General features: G+C 34.4%; 1 protein-coding gene across 1 annotated transcript; it reads left to right on the top strand.

The window, feature by feature from the left end:
- Positions 1-6015: 6015 nt before the first annotated feature.
- UBE3B_1 (Ubiquitin-protein ligase E3B) lies at positions 6016-11719 on the top strand (the record flags this gene model as incomplete). The annotated part of the gene is made up of 6 exons (XM_051219356.1): positions 6016-6036; positions 7548-7672; positions 8451-8633; positions 9674-9785; positions 10833-10928; positions 11525-11719. 6 exons carry the CDS (start codon positions 6016-6018, stop codon positions 11717-11719), a joined length of 732 nt encoding a protein of 243 aa, XP_051066740.1.
- Between the last annotated feature and the right edge of the window lie 2106 nt (positions 11720-13825).

Below are 13825 nucleotides of genomic sequence, written 5' to 3' on the forward strand. Positions count from 1 at the left end.
AGGGGGCGCCAAATACATATGCACCACACAATAACAACGTGTTCGTGAAGAGATACAGAACAAAGGATGAGTATAGTAAAAAGAAGAGCAACAATGAACACAAATTAATGTATGAGAATGAAATAATAATAATAAGGAGAGAAGTAGTCCAATTAGGAAAACTACAACTATAAATTGTTCTTTCAGTTAATTAAGTTACGTCCACTTTTATGTAGAAAGTAAAAAAAAGCTACAGCAGGATCGCCACTAGCTTCTATTCTGAGCACACCAAAATGCCCTAGTATGGCCAAGAGTGGGGCGGGCACGCCTCCCCTCTCGAAATGCTCTCATACGGCCACGCGTATACAGCCTCTACCAAGGAAGTCCTACTCACTGTCTTCTCATGGCGGGGTTGTTGTTTAAGAAAAGCGGATATCCGGCGCTTTAACCGGATCCCAAAGCAACGGTGCATATGGGCTCCGGTATCCTGAGGGAACAAATGGCGTATGAACCAATCTTAGTCACCAGCTACCATGGGGCTGCATCTCCTCACGATGCTCCACTGCCTTGCGGGTTAGACTTTTAGGTCAAAGGCTCGGGGTGTGGCCCCCTAAGAAAACCACCTGCTTCGGTCTGGGCACCTGGGAAGTATCACAGTCCACACACAGGTATAATGGTAATGAAAATGACGGTATTTACTGAAAACTCTATTCTCGCTTTGATTTACAGTCAAACAATTCACATAATAGTAATAATATTAATATTTACTACGTTATTTATCCACTCTCTTTTATTCCCACTTTATGTATCCTTATTTTTCGACTTATACAGCAGCTCGCCTATATTGGAAACTCGGTTCTATCTAAGCGTTCTCGAGTCATTGCCTGGTTGAAAATTGTATGCTATCACCTAATACGAATACTGAAGCAGGTTTTCTGAAACCACGTGCACCATTCAAACTGGCTTCCTTCAACGTTCGCACTACAGATAGGGCTGGCTATGTCTTTGGAAAGTCTTAATATCGACGTTTGTAGTCTATCCGAGACCCGTATTGAAGACTCTGGTGAAGTACTACAAATTCGCTCTCCACCTATCGCTTCAAAAGGCTTGTTTGACGTGCGCTTATCCGAGGACTCTGTGGCACCTTCGTCTGGCCTTGCTGGCGTTGGTGTCGCACTAAGCGCTAGACCTGAGACAGCACTAATCGATTGGATCCCCATTAAAAGTCGGTTATGTGCTGTTAGATTAGAGTTCCATCAAAGTGAGAAATCGGCGTGAGAAACGATGTCTTTTCGTCATCTCCGCCTATGACCCGACAGATTGCAGCCCGGATGCAATCAAGGATGAATTCTACCACCAGTTAACTGTTCTTCTCCAGAAAGTGCGTTCGAAAGATATTGTAGTACTAGCCGGAGACTTGGATGCTCAGGTCGGGCGTCTTAGACACAGAAGAGGGTCGTTTAGGTGGCCGATGGGGACTTGTTGGTCGCAGGACAGATAACGAGGACTGTCTACTGCAACTGTGCACAGACCACAACCTGTTTCTGGCTAGCACTAACTTTCAGCACAGTCATCGCCGATGTGCCACCTGGCGTCCTCCCTCTGCATCTCAAGCCTGGACTCAGATTGATCACATCGCGATCAGCTACCTCTGGCGTGGTTGTGTACAAGACTGCCGCTCCTTTTGGAGTACCTATCTGAACTCTGATCATGCCCTGATCTGCGCCAATCCCACCTTACTTTTCAGTAGCCAACGAAGTGACCGCCACCAACGGATTGATGTTAGCAAATTGATTGCAACTTCTGTTGCAAGTAAGTATCGAACCGAGCTAGTTTCTAGGCTAGCTACCATTCGACCGAAAAGTATAGATGAGCATTGGTTGCAATTGCATGACGCCATGAAAATGGCGGGTACAGTCAGTTGTGGGTTCGCGAAACGTCCCGCTTATAAGTACTGGGTTTCCTCAGGCTCCTTACAACTCATTGAAGCCCGTAGGTCTACTCCGGGTGACCGTGAGTTTGACCACAAACGAAGGATGTTGCTTAAGGAAATTGGGCAAAGCTTGCGTAAGGACCGAGAAGCCTGGTGGTCGGAGCGTGCTAATACGTTGGAGGCAGCAGCTGCATCTGGTAATTACCGGAAGCTCTTCCAACTCATCCGAGCCACTGGCAGCAAGAAGTCTGGTGTGAGCGAAACAATCTGCGAGGATGATGGGATGCCAATCACTAACATCCATCGACGTCTTGGACGATGGGCAGAATTTTTTGAAGGGCAGTTCAACTGGCCTGCTGATCCGGCAACATCGGTCAGACTGTCCTACCCTCCATGGCCGGTGACGACTGATCCACCAAATGAGGCGGAAGTCTTCAAGGAACTTCAACCCTTGAAGCGCTACAAATCACCTGACCTACCTCCGGCTCTTTTTAAAGATGGTTGTGACTTTCTGACTAAGGAACTGACGACGTTGTTTACAAAGGTCTGGGAACTAGAGAGTGTACCAACATCATGGAATGAGTCGATAGTTGTCCCTATCTTCAAAAAGGGTTCACGTCGTTTCTGTAACAACTATCGGGAGATAAGTCTACTTCCGATTGCGTCCAGACTATTGGATTCTGTTATACTTCTTAGGTTGTTCAAAACCCGAGAAAGATTGACTCTCGAGGAGAAGGCTGGTTTTCGTTCTGGTCGAGCATGTATTGATCATATCTTCAACCTCCACCAAATGTTAGAACACCGTCATACTTATCCAAGGCCAACAATCGTAATGTTTCTTGACATCAGGGTTGCCTTCGATTCGCTGGACAGGACTGTTCTCTGGGATTGTCTATTGAAGAAGGGTGTGCCTGAAAAGTTTATTAACATCTTAAAGACTCTATATACAAACACCTCAGGTAGAGTGAGGGCATAAAACTACCTTTCTCCATTGTTCCATTCGAACAGTGGGGTTAGGCAGGGTTTCCCCAATCTCACCATTCCTCTTCAACTTTGCCATCGATGACATTCTGGAAACAGCTCTGATGGATGTAAGTAATGGTGGTGTGGATCTGTTGCCTGGAGAAAGACTTCTCGACCTTGAGTATGCGGATGATGATATTGTCTTACTGTGCGATAATGCCCAAGGCATGCAATCCGCACTTAATCAGTTGGCAATCAGTGTCCGTAGGTATGGTATGTGCTTTGCACCTTCGAAGTGCAAACTACTTCTACAAGACTGGCAGGATTCTAATCCCGTACTCACTCTGGATGGTGAGCAGATAGAAGTAGTCGAGAAGTTCGTGTATCTAGGTAGCTGCATAAGTGCTGGTGGGGGTGTGAATGATGAGATCAGTGCACATATAGTGAAATCCAGAGCGGCTTATGCCAATCTGGGCCACCTTTGGCGCCTTCGTGATGTCAGTCTGGATGTAAAAGGCCGGATCTACAACGCGTCGGTGAGAGCAATTTTGCTCTATGCTTGCGAAACCTGACCTCTTCTAGTTGAGGGTGTTAGACGACACTCTGTATTCAATCATTGTTGTCTCCGAAGGATTGCTGACAGTCAGTGGCAAAACCATGTTAGTAATGCAGAGGTTCGGCATCGTGTGTTCGGGCACAGAGACGATAGTGCAATTGGTGTCACCATCTTGAAACACCGACTTCGGTGGTTTGGACATGTTCTACGAATGTCATTCCAGAGAATTCCACGTCGTGTATTATTTGTCGACGCTGGGACCACTTGCGAAATGTGGAGAGGTGGCCGGTGTATGACATGGTGTCGTGATATGAAAGAAAGCTGCACAGGACTGGCTTCTGTCGGACCCTCACGACTCCTTGGTTGGGGTCCGAGAGATGGTGCAACACAGTGGCTAGAGACGTTATCAGATATGGCTCAGAATAGAAGCCAGTGGCGATCCTGCTGTGACCTTCTCTCACTTTTTTCATAAAAGGTGGTTTTATCTTCCTTAACTGAAGGATTTCTTCCGATTGTACCTTTCCGTTTCCCCCATTATTATTATTATTATTATTATTATTATTATTATTATTATTATTATTATTATTATTATTATTATTATTATTATTATTATTATTATTATTATTATTATTATTATTATTATTATTATTATTATTATTATTATTATTATTATTATTATTATTATTATTATTATTATTATTATTATTATTATTATTATTATTATTTATTATTATTATTATTATTATTATTATTATTATTATTATTATTATTATTATTATTATTATTATTATTATTATTATTATTATTATTATTATTATTATTATTATTATTATTATTATTATTATTATTATTATTATTATTATTATTATTATTATTATTATTATTATTATTATTATTATTATTATTATTATTATTATTATTATTATTATTATTATTATTATTATTATTATTATTATTATTATTATTATTATTATTATTATTATTATTATTATTATTATTATTATTATTATTATTATTATTATTATTATTATTATTATTATTATTATTATTATTATTATTATTATTATTATTATTATTATTATTATTATTATTATTATTATTATTATTATTATTATTATTATTATTATTATTATTATTATTATTATTATTATTATTATTATTATTATTATTATTATTATTATTATTATTATTATTATTATTATTATTATTATTATTATTATTATTATTATTATTATTATTATTATTATTATTATTATTATTATTATTATTATTATTATTATTATTATTATTATTATTATTATTATTATTATTATTATTATTATTATTATTATTATTATTATTATTATTATTATTATTATTATTATTATTATTATTATTATTATTATTATTATTATTATTATTATTATTATTATTATTATTATTATTATTATTATTATTATTATTATTATTATTATTATTATTATTATTATTATTATTATTATTATTATTATTATTATTATTATTATTATTATTATTATTATTATTATTATTATTATTATTATTATTATTATTATTATTATTATTATTATTATTATTATTATTATTATTATTATTATTATTATTATTATTATTATTATTATTATTATTATTATTATTATTATTATTATTATTATTATTATTATTATTATTATTATTATTATTATTATTATTATTATTATTATTATTATTATTATTATTATTATTATTATTATTATTATTATTATTATTATTATTATTATTATTATTATTATTATTATTATTATTATTATTATTATTATTATTATTATTATTATTATTATTATTATTATTATTATTACACTTCCTTACACTAATCTGGTCGTTATTGTTCCTCGTATTCTTTTTTTCTCTTGCGCCTCTCACCATTTTCTCCGCATTCTCATTTTTTGTGTGGCGCATATATATTTGGTGCCCCTTTGCACTAATATTTATGTGTTCAAATAAATAAATCTATTCTGAGCCATATTTGATAACGTCTCAAGCAACTGTGTTGCACCATCTCTAGGACACCAACGATGAAGTCGTTAAGGGCCAACATATACCAGTCTTGTACAGCTTTTTTTCATACCACGACACCATGTCATACACCGGCCACCTCTCCACATTTCGCAAGTGGTCCCAGCGTCGACAAATAATGCACTGCGTGGGATTCTCTGGTATGACATTCGTAAAACATCTCCAAGCCACTAAAGTCGATGTTTCAAAATGATGACACCAATTGAATTATCCTTGCTGTATCCAAACACATGATGCCGAACCCCTACAATATGGTGATGCGACCAAATTTCAACAATCCTTCGTAGACAACGATAAACCAACACGGAGAGTCATCTAATATCTACATTCAACATAATCTACCTATAAACTATCCTATAAAATGTTTTTTTTCTCTAATATATGCTATTTTGTAAACATAATATGAAAAATTTGTATCCTGGGATCGATGGTCGAAACTTACTCTTTTTAATTCTGTTCTGCTATTTCGTTTGACTAAGAAATGTTACGATTCATTACATTAACCAACGTCCTGTACATTGGTTATCATTAAATGTCTGAAGTTTTGAAAAAGGTTGCTGATTTCATCATTACTGGACGATACAATACCTAACTTTAACTATCCTAATAATATTAGTGTCAGTCAGTTTATACTTTCCCATGTAGTTGTAGGTCAATAAACTTCCATACTTATATTAGCAATCTCTTCGCATTGTTCGCGGAACTCTCCCCAATTTATCTTCACTTAACGTTAGGTAAGTAATTCAAACGAGCATCAAGCTTATATAAAACTTCTCAACAGTATAAGCGAACACAGTATTGTAGCCTATCGGTGTGTTGGTTTCATTTAAAATCTCATGTGTAAAGTATATATTCGCAGACTAATGAAAACAATCGGTATCAAAACCCAACCGTCCTCACATGTAATGTTTCTCCAACCATCTTGTTTCTTAATGTCTAAATGAAAGCAAGCATACTCAGGTATTTTTACAGTATCGAAGCTGCTAAGTTGTAACAGATTTAGATATATTCAATAATCATTTAGCGACACGACAATTTGTCTTATTTCAAATACATTCTGTTGTGGATGCGGAGGAATAGACCAATAATTATCATGTTAAGTCCAATGGTGTCCTTGGACTTTAAATGGACATTTCCTATTGGTCGATATCTGTTCACTTGTTGAATATTGTACAAAATGTTGTTTTCTATTTTATGGTACGATGTGGTATGCTTGATTGGTATATAAACAAAGTATGTTTGAAATATGATGATTCATAACTCAGAGGCTGTGACTTGTGTCCTTGACTCAACTGGCTAGGACAGATAGCGAAGCAGGGCCAATCAGGGCACTAGGTCGTCCACTACGTGTTTACGTGTCCACTGTCACAGAAGCGATCGACAAATACGCTGCGCATCTATCCTGCAGTCACACCCGTTACAACACATAACCGTGGAAAAGCGTCATCCACTTTCAGTATGCACAGAATTAATCGTAAACTTTTTCCAACTTTTCTTGAAACAATACGTCTATTATATATGTATATAGCTGACTTACATATGTTGAACATAAAAGATCATATCTATCGTCACAGATGTTTAACACACTACAGTTAGTGTGATCTGATTAAATAAATCGACTATTAAAATTCTGAATTCGTTTTACCAATCTACGACTGTCAGTATGGTCATGACAAATTATTTAGTCATGAAACGCGTTGTATCATAAAAATTATCAAATAGATTGACTAAATATTTCGTAAATTGAGATTCGACATATTCGCTATAGTCTTTCTTGGTTGTGCATTCTTTTGTGTGTTAATGTGAGGCCATGGCTTAGTGGTGAAAAGTTTTCCAGTGGGTAATCGATTGAAAATAAGTTGGAATCCTGTTGTAATCATTTTTATTTAAATAACTGAGTTATTATTAACCTTCACAGGAGCAGTCTGTTCCATTGGTGAATAGATCAACTTATAACTTGGTAATGGGTTACACTAACATTTTCAAAAGTCATTTATATTGTCAGTAATTTTTTGTATTTGATGTTTTTTCGTTATTCACAATCTAAATCGTATTTTTTCTTAGCATTATGATGGAGATGTTTCCGATCTGGAATTCACTTATTCTTATGCTGAAGATTGTCTAGGTCAAGTGATTATACATGATCTCTGTCCTGGTGGCCGTCAAATTTCTGTAACGAATGATGTCAAGTAATCTATTTCTTTATCCTTTTTTTACGCTTAAGCATTTTCATGTTAAATGTATATAAAGCACTGAAGTAAAGTGTTTATGTTCAGAGTGTACACATCTTGTTCCCTAATGAGGTGCTTCTCAATTTGTGGTTTATAGCGGTAAATATTTACAACTTTTGAACGTTACGTAATAGTTGAAACAAACAACTTGTTGTCTATATGTCATATTATCCCTCCCTAATACCCTACTAAAAACGAGAGGTTTTAAGATTTCTGTCGGAATTGAATATAATGGTGATTGTTCCAAACTTTCCCGCTTTCATTATACTGTATATGTGTTAGTAGTGTACATAACCTTAGACTTCGTCAATTTCCGATGCTTCATATTCAACTAAATAATAATATATTCTTTATTTCCAAAGTCAATTACCATTATAGTTTACAATTTAATTAGTTGATCTGTTGCGCAAATTTAATTTCAAAGCGGTTTGTTAAATTGTTATTACACATTCTCAGTCAGTGGGAGTTTTTCTTTTTAGCTAAAATTATTGATTATATATTAAGGTGTTTCCTTCTTACTGAATGCTTCAAAGACAAGTTGATTTGCTGCTCACAGAAATTAACAACGACTAGTTACTTCAATAATATTATACTTAGTAAATCTACGTATGTTTTCACATTTAAAATTTAATCAACAAATGACATTATTTAAAATTTTGACCGTTGTAATCTTAGATAATGTATTCAATGTTCAAATGTCCTTTTTAAATTTCAATTATGCCTTTTTTGCATAAAGAATAAGTTACGTTCATAGCGTTGCTCACTTTCGAATGTATAAACAAATTAGAGCACAGACTGCTTCTTTTATACGGGGATTTTATTCTATACTAAATCCTGATTGGTTGGCTATGTTTTCTCCATCAGAATTACAAACACTTATCTCAGGTGATAGTAGTTCAATGGATATTGATGATTTAAAGTAAGTAAACAATAAATATTAGGTTTATATTTTGATGAAATTTATCTTTGTAATCAGTCAATTAAACTTATCGTATGATGGGATTATATAAAATTGGATTGATCCTTATTATTATTATTATTATGATTACTATTATTATTATTATTATTATTATTATTATTACTGACTTTATTCAATATTATATTTCTGGTACAATATAGAATTCTCAGCATAATGTGTTTCAGCATGTTTCCTTTTCTTATTTGTTGATCGATCCTCGAGATAAATATTGAGTGGTCGCCAGTTAGAGGTTAGCAGTTCGGGAATCGATATTTGAATAATATACATTCTTTTCGATGCATATTGCCAGCAACCATTATATCTCTGATTTGGCTCTTTTGTAACTTCTACAACGAAATTTTGTAGACTTGTCACAAACACTCCTGAATAGGTTATGCGACTAATGGGCATAATGATATGTTAAAACAAACAAGAAAACAGATAACTTGTTGAAATATCCAGATGGCATGAACAGGTAGCACAGATATTCAAACAGACCGCCTAGTTCATTTTATTGCTTGATTGATAGGGTAGTTGGAAAACCCTGATTCCAAGCCAGTGGTGTATATGGTCTCCAGGATTGTTAGGGGATCGAATTGAGTGTAGATCTGTTGTCAGTAATCGGTCACCATGGGACAGCATCACTTAACGTTTCTCTACTGCCTCGTGAATTAGCTGTTTAAGTCAAGTGCTTGGGGAATGCCCCTCTGAGAAAACCCTGTACTTCGGTTTAGGCACCCATGTAGTATTCCAGCACATACACAAAGGTAATGATAACAACTTTGTGTAGTTCATATATATTTTGGTGCCTTTTTGCATCAATGTTTATGTGTTTAGATAATATATAATGCCTTCCGGATATAAATGGTTGAGTAATTTATTTTAAATGTATTTAGTCTGAAATCTGTTGGTATCGTTTTAAAGGACTTCTATTGTTCATAGTTCAGTTTACCACTAAACAGTTTCTACCTTAATATATAGGCTTTCCTTTAATTTTGTAGACAACATACACGTTATTCGGGTGGATTTCACAGTAATCATCGTGTAATTCGGTGGTTATGGGATATTCTTAGGCGTGATTTCGACGATAGAGAACGTAGTTTATTCTTGAAGGTAAGTTGTTTTCGTTTATTTCTACTCCCTCACATACACAACTAGTTATTATTTCACTGTCCGTCTCACAATCCATATAATAATGTCAATCATGTCATAATCTTAATTTTTCTGACAAGAAACTGGTACAGTTTAATTTATAGTTAATGTATTCTCCGTTTACACTTATTTGTGCCATTAATGATTTATTTAGTTGTGTTTAAATAGAAGTATGTCGGCAGTGGGACTTGCACTTTGATTGAAAAATTTATGGCCTATTGTATTACTAGCTTTAAAGCTGCTATCTAGAACCTTATTTATTTAATACATTTGTATGAATCTTATGCCACTTGTAGGCAAACAACTCTTAAGTGGCATATATGTGCATGTTTTTGAATTTTCATACGCCATTATCCTTTGTTATATCGTACAACAAAGTCTACAATAACTAGTAACCAGTTAATAATAGATATATTATTTTTATATCCCATTGAGTAGAAAAATTGTATTTCTGATGTTTCGTGACTTAATGTAAGCCACTTCTTCAGAGCAAATGGGTAATATTATCTGTAGTAACCAGTTAGTTTACAGTAATATTTAATAAGTCACATGGTTTGCAGGCGGTTGATTGTCTAATATGTTAGTGACTTAAGGCTCTGTACACAATGTGTTGTCAATTCTTTTTAGTGTCTACTCATAATACATCGTTCATAATGTGTTTTTTCTTAGTGAGGTTTTTGCATCCTTGGTTACGGTTTAATTCGTTCAGTCGAATAATCAAAGTTGTTCAACTGATACAATTAGTTATTTTTGTATAACTCGTAAATGTGCCGATTCAGTAATTGAATCGAAGGTTGATAGGTAGACAATCAACTGATACAGTTAAATGTTATCTCACCAGTCAACCATAATGTACTTGACCTGTCTCTACATTAATCTCAGAAACGTTTCCTATAGACAATATATAAATAAATTTTTACATTTCATACTCCCTCAGTATTTAGTGAAATAAAGTATTTCATTTATTCTCTACGTAATAGAAAGCAATTGTTTTCGTTTTTTCTACAGTTTGTTACCAGTTGTTCTAGGCCACCGCTTTTGGGGTTCGCTAATCTTGAACCACCATTTTGTATACGTTGTGTACATTATACTAATGAAGATCAAGTACGTTATTTTAAATTATTATCAAAATTACCTTGATGAATAAAACATAAAGGCAAGTTAACGAAGATTACTTTATGTTTATGAGACTCTACGAATTATTATTGTTAGTTATTGATATAAACCAGTGATAGAGAGAATAACTAAACGACTAGGCCTCATCTTCTTTTCATGCTAAAACTATCCATAATTAGTGATTTTATCTTGTTAACGTTAGAATGACAATTGATATTTTGTTAATAGAAATATTGAGAGAAGATAAAACTATAAGTTTGAAAACAAGTTGTAAAGTGTACTATGGACGTACAGAGGAGAAAGATGAGAATAGAAATTCTGTTTGTTAAAAAACTCATATTGTTAACTTAAAAATTTTAGCTCAAAAGTGAAAGTAGGAAAATTCGTGGGAGATGGGTTTCACAATGATGCATTTCACCTTCGACAATTTTTTCATAATCTACAACTGATGACGTCTAGATATTCACGTTCTTTATCTAGTCGATGTATTTATTGTTAATGGACTTCTTGTTTATAGTTTTGAAATGAGAATAATCTCCGTTTTGGTAAATATTTTCTCATATTTTTACTTTTGATTTCTACAGGATGTCGGTGATACTCTAGGATCAGTACTGAAAGGATTTCTGGGGGTTGTTGGTCGCCGTGAAGAAGTATCTCGCTTACCAACTGCGTCTACTTGTTTTAATCTTTTAAAATTACCTAATTACTCGTCTCGTAGTGCATTGAAAGAAAAGTTAAGATATGCCATAAATAGTCATGCTGGATTTGAACTATCGTAGCGGAGAAATTTCTTGACAAGCTACAAATAATATGTACTTATTATTTTTATGATGAAACGCTGTAAATATATACTATGTTTAATATTTTCATCTCATCTGGTCCATTCTTTGATGATCAACATATTTTTTTGTCTAATTTCACTTCGTTCTTTCTAATTTGAGTTATTCACATTTTCAATTCATGGTGCATAACTCAGTGTCATTAGACAATTATATTATAATACTATAATATGTTTGCTAGCACGTTTAAATGACTGCAAAGATTGCAGACAGAGGCTTTGATTTTGCCATTCTGATAACCGCCAAAAAGTGCTCTTTTCTAATTGTTTTTATTCTTCATATACTTCCTTTCCCAAATAGAATGAAGGAATTACCATTTAATTTACGACATTAGTTTCATTCCTCGATGGTTTATTGTCCCCAGTGGAAACATCACTCAGTTCTCTAACAAGTACTTAAAAATACGCTGTCAAATAGAAATGGTAGTCATATTTCGAATTCACTTTTTAATATTCAACACTTGGAGTAAGTAATGTTCAACAGCGAGTTGGTCGGAAATGTGTATCAACCTAAGTTATATCACATCACTGCGGTAGAATAAGTAGCAGAAGTCAAAATTGTGATGGCACAAATGGCGTTAACGGTCACTAGACGTTAAAGCACACGGCTCGAGAGAAGTGATTCTGCGGTAATTAAAGGTGCCAGGTAATATTTAAGCTCACCAGTTCGGGGGAGGATAAAAGCTGGAGACACCTGCGGCACTAAATCTTGGCGTGGAGGAGGTTGCGGGACCCAACAAATCCCAGAAGTCAACTCTGCGACCCTAACCAATGTTCAACAAGCCTCGAGCAGACAGTCAGTGGTATCGTCGTCTAGTCCCATGTTTTCGTCTACCAATCCTCTCGTTCGATCTGTCACGCCAGATATTGCACATCGTAGTAGAAGGTAGTCTCACATATTCAATCGTTTCAAAGTTCAGTATATTTGCTTGATACTGTAGAGCAGGATCCGCTGTTAGTTTCTAAGTCTCGTCTTGACGTCTTTTGTGGTCGTAGTCTTGGACCGTAGATATTTTGTAGGTCGTTTTGCAGACGGAGTGAAGCAGATTGGGCCGCTGCATTGTATTCTTGACTGGCGGAATGCCGTTGATGTCGCCGAAAAGAGGCATTAGTTGGAGGGACCGAAATGAGTTTCCTTATTTTAGAATGAGATAATGCTAAATGCAAGAGTCGGTTAAATTTAATCATAGGAAGGGGTTTCGAAACTACTGTCTTCATGATTAGCTAAAACATTGACGCAAACGAGTTTGAGGTTGTACTCATGGAGGTCAGGATTTTCATCAATGCAAGCGGCATCGTATATGGTAGCCAATACTCTGTAAACTCTGTCTTATTTTGTTGCACTTCTTACTTTATTCTTCATGCATAGATTTTATAGCTTGAATTGCTACAATCAGAGCGTACCAGGATTTTGCAGAACAAAAAATCTTTCTTAACCTCTAAATTTAATGCTGCTCTAGGAGGACAATTTGATCATACTGCGAAAAATTCTAGATTGGGATCTGAGTGCTTCCTCCAGTGGAATGAGTTCTGAATGAATCAGTTGGAAGCTTTTCGTTTTGTACTTTGAAACCATACAGAGATTTTTGTCCAAATATTTTGTGGCTCGACCAGTAATACTACCTCGAATAGCCGGATCCTCTTTGCAGAACAAAAACATCAGTTCCATATAAGTGTCCTGGATTTTTTCAAGCATCTCGGAAGAGTTTGTAAACAATTTCTTTTCGTGAAACTAAAGACAGCTGTTACTGAGAAGGCTTTTCCTCTTATCACTTCTAGATTATGAATGCTGGCATAAAACGACAGTGATACTTGCATTCATATTTTCTACTGTGACTAATTTACTCCATTGTAGTTTCAAGTAATCTTTCTCTGGTACACCATAGATTATAATTTTCAGGATTCTGTGGTGAATGGAATATAATACTTTGCAAGATTTCTTCCCTTAGAGACTGCAAGGCATCACATTTAGCTTAAAAGTATAACAAGTATTCATGGTTTGACAACGCCTTAACCAGTAATACGTTTTGTAATCAGTCAAATAAGA

This window comes from Schistosoma haematobium, chromosome 4 (assembly GCF_000699445.3).
Source record: "Schistosoma haematobium chromosome 4, whole genome shotgun sequence".
Classification (NCBI taxonomy): domain Eukaryota; kingdom Metazoa; phylum Platyhelminthes; class Trematoda; order Strigeidida; family Schistosomatidae; genus Schistosoma; species Schistosoma haematobium.